The following is a 21214-nucleotide window of genomic DNA, read 5'->3' as shown; positions in this document are numbered from 1 at the left end:
TGTCACTGGCACTACAACACTGCCAGTGAGCGAGTGTATATTAGTAACATTTTTGCATACAGTGTTACCGTTTAGATAGGGCGTATATAGACTCTAACAGTTTAAAAAATACAACTCTTTCAACATTAATGATCTGGACTCATTGCATTTTTCCAAAGGATGGATAATAATTTCCCACGAACATCAACTGCACTTTGGATCAGTGGCAAGTAAATCCAGAAGCCAAAAAGTAACAAGTTGCCAGGATGACATCATGGATGTTGTTTCCTTCAAAGAAGTTGGGGGTCGCCAGAGAATAAAAAATGTTTTCTGCATGCTCTTGTAATACACAGAGCACAGATCCCAGATAACTACAGTGCAACAGCATGCAAGTGCATCGTCTTGCTTACACTGGGCAGCTAAAGCATAAACACAGCAATAGACAACATTTACATACAGTATTAGGTAAGTCCACACCTCCATCTCTGAAAATCATAAGGATGTATTAAACTCATTAAGCATGACAATATTTTTATTAAACCAAGACAGTGACCGGCAATAACATAAGAACCACAAGCAGCAACAACAGAACAGTGAGAGCAAGAACAACACAACAACACACCTTCAACATTTTGCAGTTACAGTTATGACAGATTTTGGCAATAAGGAAACTTGGCATTCTCATTTGGAATAACAATAATAATAATAATAAAACAACTTGTTAGTTTTCATATAGGCAACAGAAAAGCAAGATTGGCCTGAACGGTTGAGCAACTTAACTGTGAATCAAATGTTATATAATGATAATGCTTCAGTGTTTACATACTCAATCAGCAGCTCCCTCCCATAACCTGTATATACATAACTCTCAATAAATCATAAAAAAAAAAAAAAAAAAAAAGGAAGAAGGGGAAAAAACATTGTAAAAGGAAATGTATCCAGGGAAATACTGCTGCAATACGTTCAACTTGGCACAGTTTGACTTCTCATACAAAACAAAATGAAACAAAAAAAAAAATCCCGCATCCAACACTCAGTATAGCAATACTGTATTTCATCAGCCGGTATTTTACTCTCAACATTTCATTGTTTTCACATCAACATTTTCCTCAACAAATACACCTTGACCAACGTCTGGACTTGGTGATGATCCTAACTTGTCCTGTACACCCTTTACAAATTACACAACGCCACCATCACCTCATGCACTTGTCTTGGAGTTTCAGTGGCCTCGGGGCACTAATATAGCCTCAGTTTTCCCTCATCAAACTCTAATCATCAGTAGGGGGAAATAAATTGCAAACTGGTCCTATATCAGCCTCTACCAGGGCACTCCACCACCTCTCATACCCTCCCAAACCCCTGTGGTCCCTCTCTATCGAGGTGCAGTAAAGGCCCCCTGGGCAGCGGTAGCAGCGGCCTGGCGCACAGCCTGATTGGACATGACTCCGGTGGCAAACTCAGCCTGGGCCTTCTGGAAGCTGGCATCGGTCTGCCTGTACAGAGAGTGGACCTGAAGAGGGGAAGAATGCAGGGCGTTGACACACCACACAAGCACCAATTCACCATCATATTATGCCCATTATCAGGGTGAAAATGATAGCCAGAACTTGATATTGGCGCTATTCAACCGGCTGCTTGTTACGTGCTGACAGCTCCGTGGTTGGTGCAGCACCGGGCCACCACAGGTGCAATTATTTGCCGAGACCGAGTGGAGAGTGTGAATACAGGTAGACAATTACACTTTTGCTCTCATCCCTCGTTTTATACCCCAACAAAGGCGACGTACCAGATCATGTCACAATATTTCCAACCTTACCTCCCTTCAGTCTCCCATTCTGTTTTGAAAGCACCTACTTGCACAACACGCATTATTGTACCAGCGTTATGTGGAAAATCCATGTTGTTGTCTGTTTGAAAGTTAGTATGTGTGAATGGCACATCTCCCTTTTCAATAGCTGGATCAATCTGTTTTTGATAAAAATTAGATGTGATAATTATATGACAATATTAACAGGGCTCCTACACATTTTCAGTTTTAAAATTCCATTTTTTTTTCAACAACTAATTTCCTGACTGGATTATTGTTCGATATAATGTACGCTGATAGTGGCAGGTCAACCAGTTAGGTACACCATATAGGTAAAGATGGTCCAACAAATTGTGAAATTATGCTTTTTAGAACTAGATAAAATTTATGGTGTACTGTAGTACATACAGATATTTATCTATTTTTCTGCCTATGAATCCATCTATTTATAGTAATTTTCCAGCCTTTTTGTGCAAAACATTGAGTTTCCAAGATCTGTGAATTATCAAAATTTCCATCCTCTTTCAGACTTTGCAGGTCTCTGCAGGAACACAGAATACATATATTAAATGGTGAAATAGTTTAGGGCAATTTGAGTAGCTGTGATTGGTAGGGGTGAGATGCCTTTTCTTTTGGTTACATTTTCTCCTGTTTATGTTAGGTGACCAGGTAAGAGGCCTGTACTGTTAGTTTTTAGATAGAAAGTTTCATATTTAGGCTTCATTTTGTTTGTTATTTGGCTGTGAGTTTGTTTTTGGTAGCATTTTATTTTTTCCTACTGAAGAATAAACCCACGCCTGTTTTGGACTGCATTTGTTGTGGCACAGGTCCTGTTTGGGAGTGGGGAAAGAGGGGGGTCACTTGATGTTATGCTCAGCTTCCCCCTAGGCCGGGCATAACATGAATTAAAGGCTTGTCCGATTTTTTTTTTCATCCCCTCATGTTTCATCGGGTAAGTTCAGTAGGTATTTTTACCTGTGTTTTTTCCATATTTCTATATTTTTTTCCTGCAGTGGCACTATGGATATTAAAATACAACCTTGTTTTGAGCTACTATCTGGAATATTCTGCACATGTAAACAAACTCACCTTCTTCAGCATGACAACACCCATGGCAGTTTGGGCAGTAAAGAGGATGGCATTGATCATCATGATCACACCGACGGGAACACTGGTCTTCAGAGCAGCCAGGCTCACAATCCACCCACTGAGGGCAGGAAAACAGAGAGACAACAAGAGATTCGTGAGGAAGGAAATATGTAATTAATGTCAAAAAGAAGGAGGGGACAGAATCTGGATGGATTTAGAAAGCAGTGTGATAATCATGTGGCAGCTCCAGTCCAAGTCAGTGATGTTTGGTTGTGGCTCATACCTGAAACCCCATCCAGGGATCCCAATGGTCATGATGACATAGACAACCACTTGGGCAAAGAAGATGAAGAAGAAGGCAAAGAAGTTGAAGGAACTGTCACTCCTACAAAAGAGCAAGCATATATTAACTCCCCTCAAGGCACACTGACTGAGGCAACAGTTCAGTTTCTTTATACACTTTCCACTGATCACAAATGTTGCCCCAGGCTCATAATCTCAACAACCGTTTGTGGAAGTCAGAGATGGTACACACCTGAAGGCTTTGTACACAGGTCTGTACCAGCAGACGAAGGAGCAGGGGGTGAATAAGAGGGCCCAGAGGATGGCGAGGCCCAGGCCAACACCACCAGAGGGGTCCTTGCAGAACATGGCCAAGGAGGAGACCAGGTTGAAGAGCAGTGTGCAAGCACTGACTACACAGTAGTGAAAGAGGAAGCCAGAGTAAACAGAAGGGTGAAAGTTTGTGGTAGAACAAAGATGAGATAGAGACAGCACTAAAAACCTAGCCCTAAATTCAATTAGCATTGACTCTGTGGACTTGTACAGTCTGTAGACTTGAGCTCAAATCCAGCCTTCCCTTTGCCCTTTCAGAAAAACACTGTTTTGATGCTGATGGTGGAGCAATGCTGATGACTGGACAGCATATGCCAATATCAAATGGCCGTCATGTCAGGATCTGTTCTGGCTGACTCAGCTAATTTCTGCATGGACTGACTCAACTAATTTCTGCATGGACCTGATTTCATCTCCCTGTTAATGTACAGCCTCAAATCCTTATGCAGCGCTCTTCTGGCCATTCCAAAGGCCAGATTAAATCTGTATCAGACTTTTTTTAAACTTACCATTGACTTGCTTTGTGCGATTCTATTGTCCTGTAAACTTTACAATCGTCTCTTTTTTAACCTTGTGTTGCCTTCCTACATTTGTTTTAATTTTGTGGATCAAATTTGTGTTTGTTTTTGTTTGATTGTTAGCAGTTTACTAAAAACAAACTTACAACTAAAAAGTGTATGAGACTCACTCCTTTTATCTTCACACATTGATCTTAGTGCACCTCTTTATATGTCTAACATATATCGCAAAAAAATGTCAAGTTGATTAGGTGCTACAGTGTGTAGCTACATAGCTGAATGAGGCGGGCAGATATAATGGTGCCAGAGATGAGGAACTAACAAGCCTTGCAGAAGCAACAGGAAGTATGACTATACTGGTCAAATGATGTTTACAGCACTGCTTTAGTTGCTACCAGCTCCACCTGTTCAACTGCCTAAGCAAACCACCTCTAATGAATCTGAAGACTTTGTTTTGTTCCACAGTTAACAAGTGGAGTTTTGAAAATCAGCATTTTTTTCCCCCATTCAATCCAATCAAGAGTTTCTCCCTCCAACACACTTACACCCCACCACTTGAGTAGCTAGAAAGAATAATATTAAACTGTGACACTGAAACACTCACACATCCGCTGGTAAGAAGTAATATAATAATGACGCGGGGAATGTGGCAAGTTGCGGGGAACTCACACATCCAGAAGTAGTACATGATGGTGACGGTGCGCTGGAAGTTCTGGCTGATCTCGAGGTTGATGTCCTGGTAGAAGCAGGGTCCCACCGGACAGAAAGATGGCAGCGGGGGCCAGTTGTTCTGACGAGCTGAAGGGGAGAGCAGGCAGGAAAAGTGACTGATGATGACGGTTTGATACTTAAAATGAATGATACTTTGCTATCTGGAAAAAAAATCTGCACACTGGATTATAGCTCCTAAAACTTTACTTGACTACCTACACCACATTTCAACCCACCACGGTCTTCATCAGGCAAAAAAGATGATCCTGTTGGGCTGAAAAACATTGCATAGGTAGTCAAAGAAAGTGTTTCAAGCTGTAATCCAGTGCACAGATGTTATTCTCTTTCTAATTCCATGTGTATCTTTATTCTTCACCTGGCCCAAAAAATGTGTCACTCCAGTTTTAGCCCTTTTATTTGTTTTGCAGGGGCTGAAATTTTAGAATGTCATTTGTGGGCAGGATGACCTCATGAATCAAAAAACAACTGTCAATAAGAGAGAAAAACAACTTTCTCCTGCTCTTTTAAAGACATATTGCATATGCAACACAAATTCAATTTCTGTACATTGAGTTCATATTTATAAACAAACCTTTACCTGGCATGACAGAATCACCTTGGACCCTGAACAGTATGGTTTGCAGGGAGCAAAGGTTAAGTTTTCTGCAATTAGCTCTACATCTTTACCACAGTCTCCTTTTACAACCAGTACTCTCAATTCTATATCTTTCTTTCACTTTCTTTCCTCCTCCACCACTTACAGGCTCCAGGTCCCAGGCTGTGTGACTCCAGCTCCCTCTCTCTCCTCTCCAGCTCTCGGGCCTTCTTCTCCAGCTCCTCCTGCTTTCTCAGAAGTTCGGCTGTGGTGGCATTCACTGCAGTCTGATACAGTAAGACACAAGGTTAGGGCCGGTACGGACTGGATTTTTTCTTTCTTCAGTGAAAAAGCCACGCATCACCACATTTTGGTACAACCACTGGAGGAGCAATAGGCCCATATCTCTAACTCAGCCTCCTAGCAGCTCAGAACAAAGGTTGGTCTGGAGATTTCCAGTGACTCTGAACACACTGGTCCTGGTTCCCTGTCTGTGTGACCCACTTTTATAGAGATACAATTTTTTGACTGCAATAGGCATCACATGACTGCGATATTGCGGTCATCCTCACAGCCCACCTCAAGTTTTATTAATGCCTCCGATCTGCATGTAAAGTTTCAATGACATAGTTTGCTCCTGTGTCCTAAAGTAATGGGTCAGTAAAATCCCAGGCACTGCATGTGTTCCCATGAGATCAAATGATGAAAAGGTGCACCAGAATGAAAAGTAAAACCGTAGCACTGAAATGAATAGTGAAACCATATTGAAAGTGTGAAAGTGAAAGGCCTGGAGGACACGTACCTGGGAGTTATAGGAGCCATAATTGCGAGGCTCGGTGGGTGTCGTCCTGCTCGGTGGGGTTTGTGCAGGAACAGATGGAGCGGAGGGAGAGGTGGCCTCATACGGCGGTGGAGGCTAGAAAATATTTGATGTGAATTATCAGTGACAGAAACCATACACCAATATGTTGACGTGAGGCACAACCTGTGAACCATCCTTTGTTTGGGAGCACAGCAGTGCATCATCACGTGTTTATTTCTTACATTTTTAAACACATGAACTACACAGGTGTTCAGTAGGCATACAGAAACACTATTTTTGTCCTCGGTCTCTCAGTGATGAATCAAACATATTTCTTACCCCGGTTTTATTGTCAAACGGGTTGTAGAGGTCCAGTGTGGCGTACCCTGTGTTGCTGCTGTGTTGAGTCACCGCAGGGTCCTAACCGGACAAATGAAACAAAGCTTTACTTCATCCTGACCTGTAATCCACTTGACTTGGCTCGCAGTAACAGAAGCCTTACTTGAAAATGCGCTTGGGCTCTGTGTTGTGTGGATTTTTCAATCAGGGTTAGGGTGAACATATTGGCTAAATATATTAAGGAGGACAGGCCTGCCACATCACATCACATGAGCAACAACACCCCTGCTGTTATGGCACATACCAACATCAGTGCCTGTCATCCAGCAAACAGCAACAAGACGCACTGACATTAATTCATGTTAGCAGTTCATCATAAATCACCTGGAACGGGTTGTGGTCGTCCACTGGATCAGGAAAGCTTGTGTACTTTGACATCCTGATGGAGAAGGCTTGGCAGCGTTTGACAGAGGAAAAACAATCGAAAGGATGTGGTTAACGATAAGATGTTCGCTGCTTGCTGCTCGAAATCTGTATTTTTGCTCCTTTTTTTGAGGCAAATCGCCGGTTCGTCTGCGTTTGTTTATCCAGTCGGCTAGCTAGCTAACATTTTTCTCTGGCGAGTTAACGGTCAGGTATGCTAGCTAACGATAGACCCTATACGCAGTTTTAGCAAGCTACTGTTAGCATACTCCGTAGTCAAAATAACCATCCACCCAGGCTGCCTGTCTCATGTGACAAGCCGCCATACACGGCAAAACCTCTCGAGTGGACACGGGTTAAATCTGCAGGCCGAGCCGCTCGTCGCATTCCCTTCCCTGGCGCCTTTTTCCTCCCGGTCCTCGGTGTCAGATCCTGCTTTGACGGGTGGATTTGCTCGCCAGAAGGTTTGCGATTCAGGGAAAAAAAAAAGCAGAGCCTCCTGTTCCAAATGTTTGTGATCCGGGAAGTACTCGGCTACCGAGCACGGAGCGCCGCGGTCATGTGACTGCTGCGGCAGAGAGGGACAAACACGTGGAAGGGGGCGTGGCGCGGCCGCCCGTGTTTGTTTCCTCCTAATAGATAAATAAACAGATAAACATGAAAAAATATCGGTGATGATTCTCCTCAGGGCTGTTGGAGCAGTTTGATGTTGCTTGAGCTTCAAGGACGCCTAAATCTGATGTGAAACACCTGCAAAACACTGTGCTGTCGCCATAATTAAAAATAAATAAAATATTGATATAATTTGACATTTTAAACGATTAATTAGTGATGACTACATTGTGTCCTTCCGCCAAACAGCAACCTATTGAACGGGCTAGTGGCTAGAGAACGTAATAATAGTGCATAATAACATCAGGTTAAATAAAATACATATGTGTTGCAAGGTGTTTATCTGATATTTCACAGCAGCCTCGCCCCTAACTCAGCCAGTCATACCTGAGCACCGAGGTGGTTTAATTATTAGCTCCTGAATTTAGCTGACACCGACTGTACAAAAGGTTAGGGGCCGATAAGGCTCTTTTCGTGAGGTACAATGATAAGATGAATCCAGGTGAGCCCCTCATTTCCAGCCGCAAAGGAGGTGAGAGAGATAAAGACGAGCGCGTCTTTAAAGCCTTGAGCCTGCTGAGATTAACTGGGCAAAAGCGGCTGCAACTAAATATCAGGAAGATGTCACTAATATTTTGTGCGTTCAGGTTAAAGTGTTCCGTTAAAAATAACACCAGAGGCTATAATGACCATGACTAACCATTATTGACTATATTTAACTAGCATAACTGTAATATAACACCATAATCATAATATTGTTAATCTGTGTAAATTGGTGTATCAAAATACACATAAATTCAAGAGAGTGATTCCAAATTATTGTGGCATCCTAAAACAAATAACAACAACAACAAAAAAGGAGAAGCGGGATTTATTTCTCCTCGCTTCCTCATATTGTCTTTAGTGCAATTACCGCCCTCCCCAGTAGGTGTCATTGTTGCGTCAATTCTTTGCTCAATGACTATGCGCGTGCGACTCTTTTCAATAGGCCTCTGAGGTGGGTGTATGTGCATGTGCATGTGCCTACCTGTTTGTTTAAAGTCTTTGTTTTAAATCAGGCCCCTGTGTGTTTGGGGGTCACCTTGTGTTTGACATGTCCCCCCATCTGTACATCAACAGTTTAATCTGAGTTGTGCCACAGTTTGCGTGCGCCTACATGGTGTCAGCACTCTGTCAGTGTTCAGGCCATGGCTTAATCCCCTGGTGCAGCCCAATTAGTTCTCTTTCAACGTCTTGGCCCCCAAGTCACGTGGGGTCACATGGGTGACTGAGGGGCTGTCATATGATAGTATTACAAACACATAGGTTAGACCCTCTCTCCTTCACACATACACACACATGCAAAACGCACAGCAGACCCCACTCCCCATCATTTATGAGCAGACTTGTTTAAATAGCATCGCCATGTTGACTCTATTTGTGTATACTTATATGCCCTTGTGTTGTGGCATCTGTGTTTGTCAGCTGCCTGTGAGTCATCATTTCCCATAATGGCCCTCTGTCATGATTGGTCCAGATGGCGCCAAGTCAAAAGTCGGTGTTGGGTGCCTCCCGGTCCTAAAACCACAGCATTCCACAGCCAATCAAGCGACGCAGCGCTCCATGACATCACTGCCTGTGGAATGAGCTGGCCTAACAGTTGTGTGTGGAAAGTGACCGGGGTAACAAGGAGGGACCGGGTGGTTTAAACTGTTCCAATGAGGATAATAATCATTCATCAAATGGGGCATTTAATCAGAATCTGGCACTTCATGGCAATGTGTGCATGTCGTGTGTGTGTGTGCGCGTGTGTGTGGACCATGCATGCTGGTTTTTTATTGAGTAAATGGCAAGAAACTTTCCATTCACCCCAGAGTGCAGTTACAGCACTGTGGTTTTGTCCGGGACAAACACACACACACACACACACACACACACACACACACACATACACACTAGCATGGGCTGCATTGAAGCCATTGAAAACATTCTTTCTCTCTATGAACTATATAAGAATGCACATGATAATTGATGTTGTTTAACCCGCACATACTTGGTCACTCACATAATCTTTCACTCACTCTCTCTCTCTCTCTCTCTCTTACACACACACACACACACACACACACACACACACGCACACACACACACACACACACACACACACAAAGACGCTCACATTTACCCGGTGAGGTTACTCAGAGCTCACAGCCTGGAGGAGGCCCAGCAGTCCCGCTGCTTGCTCAGCACAGTGCGTATAAACTGGGAAGAACATCAGAGGAGTTCTTGTCTGCTCACCGTTTGAAAACCTGGAAAAGCCATCACTGCTTGTGAACCGTAGAAGTGCTCTCCACAGGAAGCGCCTGAAAGACCCTGAAGAGCCATTTTTCACAGCCAGTTGAAGTCTGCCTGAGACTGAATCATGAAGTACAACAACCTTTAGGTGAACAGGGGCGTACGCCGTGTGGATTCAGAAGTCTGTTAAATCCATCATATTCTAGATGATGGCCCCGTCTCCTTATATTTTAAATATGTTAATATATTTTGTTTGCACCCATCATGTTGAAATAACAGTTTTGAGGGAGAGCAGCTGGAAGTCTCCCTGCACAACTTAAGTAGAAGTCACTTAACACTTTGTAAATGGGTGCAAAGCCAGGGAAGAAAGGGTGGAGGACGTTTTATTGAGCTCATTTAATAAGTAGGTACAGCTGGGGAGAGAAGCAGGGGGAATTGTACTTCTCCTGATACTTTGAAATTATTTTCTTATGGCTAGCCTCTCTCTTTCTCTCAGTCTTTCCTTACCACTCCCTACACTTTCCCCCTCGTCTTTGCCAAATGTCGCTCAAAGTGCCGTTTATAAAATATGGATGTCTTAAGGGGTTTGCTGAGACTAATTGGGCACATAGTGTTTGCGCTATGATGAAAGAGCACATAGAGGACAAGGATCAGAATGGAGGGATGGAGGGGGAGGAAAGGGTGGGGATAATGAAGCAAGTATGAATGGCAGATAAATGATGTAAAGCAATACACAGGATGGAGGACAAAGAGAAGGAGGTGCAGAGTTGGGGCGGCATAGCAAATGCCTCTTTAAATGGGAACATAGCTGTGGTTTCTCAGAAAAAAAAAATCAAGAGAAGGATCATAAATTCATATAAAACTGTGTGTATTAACAATCTGAAAAAACAAAGGCTTAAGATACTGTAACAAAGTTGTAAAAACAAGGAATGTATGACATCTCTATGTGCTACATAAAGAGTAAATGCAGCTTTGGTGGAAGAGCAGTAAGATGTACAATAAAACAAGCAATTACAGTGCCAGCATACGTTCATGTAAACTGATGCCTTTCCCCAGAGTGTGCTGTTTGACAAGATTTGACCAAAATCTGACTGCTGGGAAGAATGAAAGAGTAAATGTAAACCATACATGAGGCACAAAACAGAAGTACTGTGTAACAGTCCCGGAAGTTGCTCATTCTCTCTCATAAACTCTGGTGCACACAACATCCCCAGCGCTCATAGTCTGAAAGAAAACAGCAAAGAAAGACAACTGAAAGACTTTTTTTCTAGCACCAAACAGGAACATTTTACACATGCACCAAAATTGAAGCAGTCCTGTCTCAGTGCTGTAAAACAAATGCTTTAATTACCAGTATGAGCTCTCCATCATTGGTAAGTTCACGGGTCCAAGCTGTTTTGGGTCCATCCCCTTTTTGCAAAGTCTGCTCACAGCTGATCTTGCTGCTTGTCTCCCACTTTGGAAAACTCTGCAGGGATTCATACAAGAGGAGACTGACAGTGTACATGAATGACAGCTAAGTTTACTGAATCTTGCTGTGCTCTCTATCCAAGAAGGTGTCACATTTGACAACTGGGGTTCTAGGGAAAGAGAATCTATACACCACTGCTCAATATCCTCTTGCTCTTTTTTTTATTGAAGTCCACACCCAAAACCTGACATTTAAGATAAAATCAAACCTGCCTAATATTGTCTTTAGAGTCCTGGTGAGTTACGACTCTCAGGCAACTCTTAAGATTATGCCAAAGAGTGAAAATCCCAGGGAAAGTCCTCTGGTTGTGTCCTTAGCTTTAAGTGTACCAAACTTTATGGCAGAGGTTAGGTTTTGTGATAGCTACAGCTTGGCGTCTGGATCACTACATGCTATTACATTTTATAGGCCGTCAGAAGCTATGTCTTCCACCACTCACTCAGCATCAAGAAATGAAGAACAGATCCCAGTATTATCACCAAGAATGACTCTCGGGTTGCGCTGAAATGATTTCCATATGTTTCTGCGCAGAGCTCTGGCCGGGTTAGCTTTGCTGTCCTTGGCCAAACAGTCTACTGGTATGCACGTTATATAAAAATGTACACAAGAGGAGCTGCAGGGGAGTGATTTCTACCGTGCAGGGGCGTCCATCCACCGTGGTCTCGTTGAAGGACTGCCCGACGGTGAAGGAAACATGAGTGGTGCGGACGCTGGTGGACGTCTGGATGGACAGACTCTCTCCCTGCTGGGTGATTTCCACTGAGGGGCTGGAGGCCGCTGCCACCGCAATCTTCCTCAGGAACACATTCACACCTGACCGCAGGCAGCCGTACACAAACAGAGTGAACAGCAGGATGAAATCTGTGATGAAAGCCTCACTTGCATTGATTGAGTGGGTGCTGATTTATGAAAAATGGAAAGGATATCATTATAATTGTTTGGAGCCATCAACTAAAGGAATACTACACCCCAAAATCATGTGTTTTGTATAATTTACTCGAGTTGTCTTGGATGTTTGACAAAAAAAAAAAAAAAGTTTTACAAACACACCTCAGTGAGAATTAAGCTGCCACAAACTGCATCCAGTTTTTGTCCAAAGGGAGTTTCAGTGACTTCAGCACACAGCAGCAAAAAAGATATGAAAACGTGTGTTTCAGATTCTCAAACTCTTGTGCAACATAATCCAAGCTTTGACTCTGCATTCAGATGTTCAGCATGTCCCAAACCAATGTATTTTCACAACAAAAAATTGCTCAATAATGCACTTCTGGAAAATGCCCCATGCAAGAGCAGCTGTGCACGCTGGCCAGGAGTCCTGTTCTGGAAGTGGTTTATTTAACAACATTTTGGCAAAAGTACATGGGTTTAGGACACACAGAACACAGGAAATCTTTTCATCAGACATTCAAGACAACTCAGAGTGAGTAAATAATATAAAATATGTGGTTTGGGGGTGTAGTATTTGACCTGGTTAAAGGAATAGTGCACCAAAAGTGAAAAATTAAGTCATCATCTAGTCGACCCTATGTCAGTCAAAACTCCATTGAGTTACAATCAAGCCCCAAACCATTTAAGTCAACAGGGTCATGTTTTATAGCCCCATAAAAGTAAAGTAAACGAATAAAGTGCCAGTCAAACTTATATCTTTTCCAAACAGATCCTGGAGAATGATCCATGTGTTTTGCAGACTCTCCTCACAGACACTGCCCTGGTCATCGCCCACTGTTCAGATCTTGCCAATTTCTTGCACAAGGCATTGTCAGTGAGGAAAATAGAGGAGCTAATGAGGTAGATACTGGACTTTTGGACCCACAGTGTAATTGCTTGGCTATGAAATGCTTGGATTATGCTGCATATAATGAGACAGCTCCATTAACTTCAACAGTTACTCACTCACTTGGTGCTCCAGCAAATGTAAGTGGAGTTTTGACTGACAGGAAGGTCACGTTTCAGTCACACGGACACGTTACAGAATATTTTTCCAACATGGGCCAGACACAGAGAGAGACAACATAACTGGACCTGATATGTAGTGTAGACAAGATGCACTGCATAAAAACAGACTTGAAGAAAAATTGTACCAGTGTAGTGACAGGGGCATAATTGGTAGCAACAACGCCGTACTCACTGATGTGCAAAGTGCAACCAGACTGAATATCTTATACCAACACCCATGTGCAGATTAGCAGGGTGGGGTCAGTGGGGATATGATGCTCCTCTCCTAAAGCTTTCATTCATCCATTCTGAATGTGGAAAACATTGCAGAAAGGTGCTGCAAGCACATGAAAACTGCCTGACTTTTATCCCCTTGTGCCATCCATTGATTTCAGCTGCACCGGTTTCGGAGCAAAAGTTCAAGACTGCGCCACATATTTTATTCAGTTTTCCCTCAGCCAATTCCATATTTGATCATGGAATGGTATACCAAGTAGGCAACACACACACACACACACACACACACACACACACAGCCCTGGAGAGGGGTAGGGAGGGGGGCTCTGGGCATGATGGAAAGTCAGGCTGGTTGAGGGGCCCATTTCAAGGCTTAGTTCCGTTTACACTGGCTCTAATTACAAGCGCATGAGCGGGATCTTGCTTCAGATGAGCAGAAATCTAGTATTCTTCCACAGGCTATTTGTCTTCAGATTTTTAATGGATGCCACATTCTGCCCCTTCACTGACCTCTCCTGCTCCCTCTCTCTTTCTCCTGCCGCCTGCCCAAAGTAGGACTCATAACTTACTGTTCGCCTCAGCCGCATGTAACCCCTGGCCACTGACTGTAGGTTAAGAGGGAAATGCTGAACAGTGGAGCAAACAGGAGTCAGCCTTTTTAACCACAGAGAGCCACTTGTGCTCTCTAAACCCCCTGTGATCCTGCATCTGACCACCAAGTCAATGCATATCCATCTGCCAATGTGATGCGCCCAGTGACTGACAAGCCTTTGAGAAGCTGATACTTCCTGATTTTTTTGTCTCAACAGTGACCTAGATTTGGCTGTTCAGCTCTATAGTAGCCTATACATTATTTAGGTAACTTTCATATTGAGATCAAAGTACAAGGAGATGTTTCAAATTTGCTCTTAAAACGAAAAATATGAAAATATGATGTAAACTTTGCTTTGTTGTGACTTTGGACAAATGGTTCTGATGAGACTACCTCATCATTCACCTTTTCCCCCAGCAAACAAAATAGTCAGTATAGGCTACAAGCGCTGCAGCAATTAAAAGTTGATCGCTGCAGCAATTAAAAGTTGATCGAATAAAAATGTGCCAAATATGTAATAGACAGTCACTTACCCAATGCCTTCAAAAGTTCTTCAAAATTCTCCGAGGATTTCATTTTCCATTTGCCCGAGAAATCTGTGATTTCTGTCTCCATTTCAACACACACGGTTATCAAAACGACGATGGCAGAAAACAGAAATTTTAGTTGAAGTGCAGATCGTGTGTCATCCGGTGGTCCGTGTCTGCCTCTGTCTTGGTTCAGCTGGTTGGTAAAGCGGCTCCTTCTGCCTGCATCTGCGCTTCCATTCATTGGCTTATACCTCGGCCGGGTCTCGCTCTGGGCCAGCCTGTGCAGCCGGGGTGGGGTGTGAGGAGAGAGAGAGGGGGGGCTGCATGGCGTTCCCCTCCAATGCATCCTGATTCCACTGTTTTCTCCACCGTGACACTGTATCTCAGCCTGGTGACACATTTGGATACGAAGTGAACAAATTGTTGCAACATTAGATTGTTCAGAGTGTCAAAGTGAATTTACATTATCCAAATGTGGCAGTAGTCCAGTGAGTCTTTGATGATGATGATGATGATGATGCACAGTGGATTAGGATTGTGGGTGTCAAAGTAGGGACCTTGAGGGGCTTCCAAGGCTCCTCAGCAAAATTAGTAATTGTCTCATTTCACTATATTTTGTTAAGATAAAAAAAAAAAAAGTATCAGTGATTACGTCAACATTAAGTTGTAACCTCGCCATTTTGAATCTACTTGTGAGTGTTCAAGTATGACATCTAAACAATTTACTAATGAATAGGCTACAAATCAAACTATCTTCTCAGGATCGCTGGGAGAAAATCACTTCGAATGGGGGTTTGTGACTTAATGAAAGCCAACTTGGGGGTCCAGAACTTGAAAAGGTCTGAAAACCCCTGGATTAGGAGGCTAATAAGGCTGATGAAAGCGGCCTTCGACAGCGCCAGGAGAAGTGTTTGGGCCCACTTTACAAAACCTGGAAAACCAATGAGTGATTAACCTTTTCACTGCAAAACTTCCACCTTGGAGCTCTCCAAAGAGAGATTAAGACTTTGGAATGTGACATCAGATAATGTGGTTGAACTAAATACTTCAAGCTCCCAAGAAACGGGGGTGGAAAGTTAGAAATGACAGAGCAAAAGATAAAGCAGCTCCTATAGGAAAAGCCATCAGCATGAGATTACCACCCTATTAACCAATCAAACAACACATGGAGATATCACTTTACTCGTCAAAACAGACAGCTGATCCAAGTTGTCTTGTCTGTCTGCCTCTGGATGAATGACAAGCCGAGATCCTTTTCCACTCTGGCAGGTTTCATGTCTTTACATGTTGTGTTTGTACACAAACAGAAACCTAAGACACTGTTTACCTTTTCAGCCGTGGAATCAGCAGAAATACAAAATACCAAAATGCAGATGTGCACCATATGCTCCAATCATAATTCCTGTTGATTTGCCTCAAATACAATGTTAATGCATACTTTTATAATTTTGGAACAAGCCTGTTAATAAAATGAAAATTCACAGTCTTATTTTGTGTTGTCTTGTTGTGTTGCTCTCAGTTTGACTCTTTCTTAAAAATTGAACTGAACTGACTGAATGGTCATTAATTAATTAGACCAAGTCTTACAAAAAAAAAAAAAAAAAAAAAAAAAAAGTAGATGACTGATTTTGCGAGACATAAAACTGATTTTCCAGGCTACATTTTCTAACCACTTTCATGAATTCAACTGCTTCTCTTGATTTGCCATCGCCTTGTATAGTGGATTCTTAGCAGCCCAGTATGATCTGCCAAACAGATAAAATGCAAATGGAAATAGGACTCCTGTCTCTGGCTCTGCCCCAGAAGTGATACCTCATACCTCTGGAAACATGATAATGAAGTACATTCATCCAACAACAACAATGAAAAAAAAAAAAAAAAAGAGTCACAATAGCATCTGTGCAGGTTGTCTGAGCAGCCCATTGCATTCACATCTGCTTTCTCTCCCTGTGGCACCACTTAATGTGCCAGAGTAACTACAGCATTACCATAAAGCAAGTGAATTAACCTTGGACGCTATTTCACAGGAAGAACGGACAGATAAAAGTAGTTTTTAATGCAAAGTAGATGCATCCAGGCCAGCGTTCACCGTTGGCTGACCTCGGCCGGTGCAATTATCTGTCCAAGAATATGAGATTTAGAGAGGACGAACGCGCAGAGATGAGAGAAAGAAGGGGAGAGAGCCGGTGATGATGAAAAGACAACACTCGACACCCAATCCCAGTTTCTACGGTGACGGGTTTAGTTTCATAAAGCTGCCGGATTGTTGATATTCCCCTGAATGCTGTCTCACTTTACATGGGCCGGACCATGATAATAGCATAATGATCTGTGAAGAGTCAGCCGTGCACAATGTCCCACATGCCTTCCTTTGCCTCCTGCCTGGCACTGTAGGCCCTGAGAGTGAATATTAATTTGTCTGTCTGTCTGTCATTCCTTTGCTTGTTTTGTGTGTGTGTGTGTGTGTGTGTGTACTTGTAAATACAATATAGTGAGGACCAGGATGTGTTTTTAAGCAAAATAGTGGTGACATTTTTGGGAAGTGAGAACATTTTGGCCAGTCATCACAACCACAAAGCCAAATGCTGGTTTATTGGTTAGGGTTAGAGTTAAGTGAAGGTTGTGTTAAGGGTTTGGGTTAGGCTTGCATTGGTTATGGTTAAGATTAAGGAAAGGCTGTAGAGGGCTGTAAAAATGAATGGAAGTCAATATAAAGTCTTCACAAAGATAGAAGCACAAGATGTGTGTGTGTGTGTGTGTGTGTGTGTGTGTGTGTGTGTGTGTGTGTGTGTGTGTGTGTGTGTGTGTGTGTGCGTGTGGCTGTTGCAGGTAGAAGACTCATCTCTAAAACTAATATCATGTATTGATTTAATTTTTCCATCCCTGGCCTAACTTAACAGAGAATTTGTTAGATTTTTTGGATTGTCCTAGGATCCAGTGGATATGACCCATGGGGCAAATTCTTAATATCCTCTACAAGAGCAATAATCATAATTTTGTTTTGATTTCTTCCCACTCCACTTTCATCTGCAAAGCCACACGCAAATAAAAGAGGACATCAAGGATCAGAGGCACATCTTTGCAGGTCAACGTGAATTTTGGCTTTAATAAATCTTTGAAAGCATGCAAACACAAAACGTTCAATAAAGCACCAATGTCGGGGAGAAGAGGTCAAGTACGAGGGTAGTTGAGTGAAGCGCCACCTAGCGTTGATTTTCCGCAGGCTGCAGGGTTTGCACAGGAACGTTTGATGGTTGTTTCCGCCCGGCACACATTTCTGCAAGCACCGGCGTCAAGATGGCGAGACACCTCCGTTTCATCGCTCGGACGGTGATGGTCCAGGAGGGCAACGTGGATGATGCGTACAAGGCTTTAACCAGGTCACACACACCACATCTTTGTTAACATTTTAAAAACATTTTTATCACTGAATAAAATGTGTTCGTGGTACCCAGGTCCTAATTAGCCAGCTAATGTTAGCTAGCTTAGCCACCAGCTCAATGTCAAACAGCCGCAGCTGCGCAGTGATACAAGTCATATAACGCTTAATTTTGACATTATTTACATTTATTTTTTGGCTTGTTTGTTTATTTTAGATACATGACGTGCCTTTCTCTGTCCATGTGTGTATGGCAGGTAAACATTACAGTGAGAAAATAGTTACCTAACTGAAAATCTGTATCCTTAGCAACATAGCTTGGTAATATAGACAAAATCAACCACCATATTTCCTCTACGTCCATTTTGTAACAGTTCTGCCCTCGTAAGCTACGCACACACGAGATTTTTGATAAGCAGTCATTAGTAATATGGATATGATGACCAAAACAGAGCAGCTACAGTTACTATGTTCAGGAAATTGCTTCCCTTCACTGTGGTGCAGCCTCTGAAACCAGGAAAACACACCACTTATACCATATCACAATGTAATGGTATCCAGATCCAGAATCCCAGACGATATCTAGTCCCATGTCACAGTATTGAAGTAATATCCATATGTAGTCCAGGCAGAGGATATCCTGTAATGTAATCTGTCAGTCTGCTGCAACAGACTGCTCTCCAGTATACTGTCTTGCTGCTGTAATTGTTGAAATTAATTTGTACAGAGACAGTTGCAATTGAATAATTTCTGTTTTTACAGTTAGCCCATACCCCCACATACAAAAAAGTGGGGTTTCCAAAAAGGCCTAATGCAACCACAAAAGTGACAGAGAGCGAAAGTGACACACTGCAGTGTGTGGAAAACTTTTTATTACAGCCGTAAAATACACATCTTTCAGTGTTAAAGGCTAATGCAGAAAACACACACACACTCACAAAAACACAAAGGCTTAAACCTACATGCAGACTGCTTGCATGGCAATGTGTTTTGAGTTGCACTCTTCTTGCTGCCTGAGGGAGAGTGCAGCTTTTTGTGTGTGTGTTTTCTGCATAAGCCTATAATGCTGTGACAGATTTGTATTTTAAGGCTTCTGTACATTGCAGTGGTTTCCCTCTCCATCACTTTTGTAATCCATAGTCTCACACACCTTGTCATGGCTGGAGTCAGTTCTTTCTCTATTGGTCAGCTGAGGAAGTTGAACTTACTTAATTAAAACAGGAACTATTTTGCCCTTACAAGCTTCTAATTTACTGTACAGTCTGCTCTTCCTCTGCTATTTGTACTCCTTGTTCTCTTTTACACAGTGAACAGGGTGGATTGGATCTGACCTTAGTCCCAGCTGTTCACACCCTGTTCCTCTGTGTCTTCCAGGGTCCTGGGTCAGGACAGGCTCATTGACACTGTGAGAAGGAAGCGGTACTACGAGAAGCCCTGCCGAGAGAGACAGCGCAAAAACTATGAAAACTGCAAGCGCATCTATCATGCCGACATGGCCAGGAAGATCGCCTTCATCTCCAGGACGCACAGGCAGGATCCCTGGGTCGGATCTTGAGACGGAGTGTGATTAAACAGGACATTTTCTATGGACCAGTTCAGACAGGACCAGCAGTGGAAGAATAAACCAGAGGGAAAACAACAAGAACAACATGAAAATGAGAAAAATCAACAGACAGTCAACAGACTTCCGGGTGGTCACATCATTGTTTAAAAGTAAAAGGAAGACGTTACAATATTTTGTTCAGTTGCCATTTTCAGGTTGACTTGGCATTTTTCCTCTGAAGTCTAGCACATCTATTTGGAAAGGAGGGAAAAGTTGTGCTCTTTTGTTGTTGCTGTTAGCATGAAATCCATGAAATCTCGGTCAATTATATTTTCTTGTGTTTTTCATTTGAGATCTACCCACACAATCCTCAGTGATGAAAAACAATTAAATAATAAAATGATCATCATTTTCTGAGCATTGTTTCAGTTGTTGAAGAAATTCTTTGATTTGCTCTGGTTCATTATTTCACAAATTCTTCATCATTTTATTTCAGCAACAAAGTAAAACAAACAGTATTTAAACTGTGTAGAGTAATACAGACACAATTCAGTGTGCATACAGTAATATTTTACCAACATCTGGACATAGTCCTGAAAATAGTCAATATAGTATATAGTCCTGAAACAGTCAATTTTGACAGTAGATTAATTGTTTTAGTCATTTATTGTCTAATAATTCCAAGCATTTGATAATTCTAGCTTCATTAATTTGCTTAGATTTTCTTACTTTTCTCAGTTTATATTATAAAAGTAATGCCTTGGGTAGTTTTAGAGGTGAATCTATAGACAATTTATAGACAAAATTAGAACTGAATTAATCAAAAATAAAATAAAGATTAACAGATTAATATTAATAAAAAATAAATAATTGGAATAAATTGTGGCATGCAGCCCTGGTCAGGTATATCTCACAGAAAGTAGGTGCACATGAGTGTAGGGAATTTAAACAACGATGTGAGTGTTTTTGAGCCCTCTACACATTATTGAGGTCACCTCAGCACAGTGTGATGTTGATGTACATTCATGATGTCAAAGCTTGCCTCCTGCAAGCCATTTGGAGCGTGCCTACAGGACTGAGACACATCAACCACGCATGGCCTGTCCCACCAATAGCTTTCACCCCAGGGTGTTTGGATGTGTGTGCACTTACTTTACCTCTCCTCACACAGCAAGTTAAACATTTGCATCGGGATCAGCTTCTCTGTAGAGGTTACCAGGTCATGCTGATATCCTGTGCTGTGGCTTTGATCAGTAGCTGGCATTATGGGATGGGTGGGTTTTGGGGGATTCAGTAGGTCACCTATATTTTACACTGAAAGACATCTGATACCAACTCTGACAGCTACGGAGAACTAAACAGCTCTGCAGTATGTAGAATCACATAATCAGAGAGTTAAAACTAATTTAGTCGAATTTATGTGAAAAGGGAATATAGACTATGGTGTATCCATCAGTTCAGTGTCCTGTGACAATCATCGGCAGAACGTGATAAGAATGGGCCACAATTTTTTTTTTTTTTTTATTGTAACCTCCACATTCACATAGACAGCCTATTCTACCACCTCACTTCCAAACTGGCAGGCCACTGCTCCACCTCTTTTCGTACCACAACCCTGATCAGCACCACAAGCAGCATTCCTCAAATGAGCACAGCCTGATTTTCTGATTTTCCTGATCATACAAACCTCCAGTTGTGCAATGCAGGACACCCAGGACTGCAACACACAAAAAAGATTGTCCTCCAAAGCTCTCAAGGAC

At 42.4% G+C, this 21214-nt stretch overlaps 3 protein-coding genes across 3 annotated transcripts; 1 reads left to right on the top strand and 2 right to left on the bottom strand.

Moving 5' to 3' along the window:
• Positions 1 to 493: 493 nt before the first annotated feature.
• On the bottom strand, positions 494 to 7433 carry scamp3 (secretory carrier membrane protein 3). Its single transcript, XM_030064167.1, has 9 exons — positions 6843 to 7433; positions 6459 to 6539; positions 6120 to 6233; positions 5484 to 5604; positions 4681 to 4809; positions 3414 to 3573; positions 3162 to 3263; positions 2879 to 2996; positions 494 to 1492 (listed from the first exon to the last, which is right to left on the bottom strand). The coding sequence occupies exons 1-9, from the start codon at positions 6894 to 6896 to the stop codon at positions 1355 to 1357; spliced, it is 1017 nt and encodes a 338-aa protein (XP_029920027.1). The 5' UTR covers positions 6897 to 7433; the 3' UTR covers positions 494 to 1354.
• A 3233-nt stretch (positions 7434 to 10666) lies between these two features.
• Positions 10667 to 14732, bottom strand: crabp2b (cellular retinoic acid binding protein 2, b). Its single transcript, XM_030064299.1, has 4 exons — positions 14536 to 14732; positions 11873 to 12051; positions 11119 to 11235; positions 10667 to 10991 (listed from the first exon to the last, which is right to left on the bottom strand). Exons 1-4 carry the CDS (start codon positions 14615 to 14617, stop codon positions 10941 to 10943), a joined length of 429 nt encoding a protein of 142 aa, XP_029920159.1. The 5' UTR covers positions 14618 to 14732; the 3' UTR covers positions 10667 to 10940.
• Positions 14733 to 17762: 3030 nt separating this feature from the next.
• Positions 17763 to 19877, top strand: mrps21 (mitochondrial ribosomal protein S21). The gene is made up of 2 exons (XM_030064298.1): positions 17763 to 17912; positions 19286 to 19877. The coding sequence occupies exons 1-2, from the start codon at positions 17830 to 17832 to the stop codon at positions 19464 to 19466; spliced, it is 264 nt and encodes an 87-aa protein (XP_029920158.1). The 5' UTR covers positions 17763 to 17829; the 3' UTR covers positions 19467 to 19877.
• The last annotated feature ends 1337 nt before the right edge of the window (positions 19878 to 21214 follow it).

Source organism: Myripristis murdjan, chromosome 11 (genome assembly GCF_902150065.1).
Source record: "Myripristis murdjan chromosome 11, fMyrMur1.1, whole genome shotgun sequence".
NCBI lineage: Eukaryota > Metazoa > Chordata > Actinopteri > Holocentriformes > Holocentridae > Myripristis > Myripristis murdjan.
This window is presented reverse-complemented; position numbering and strand designations above follow the sequence as displayed.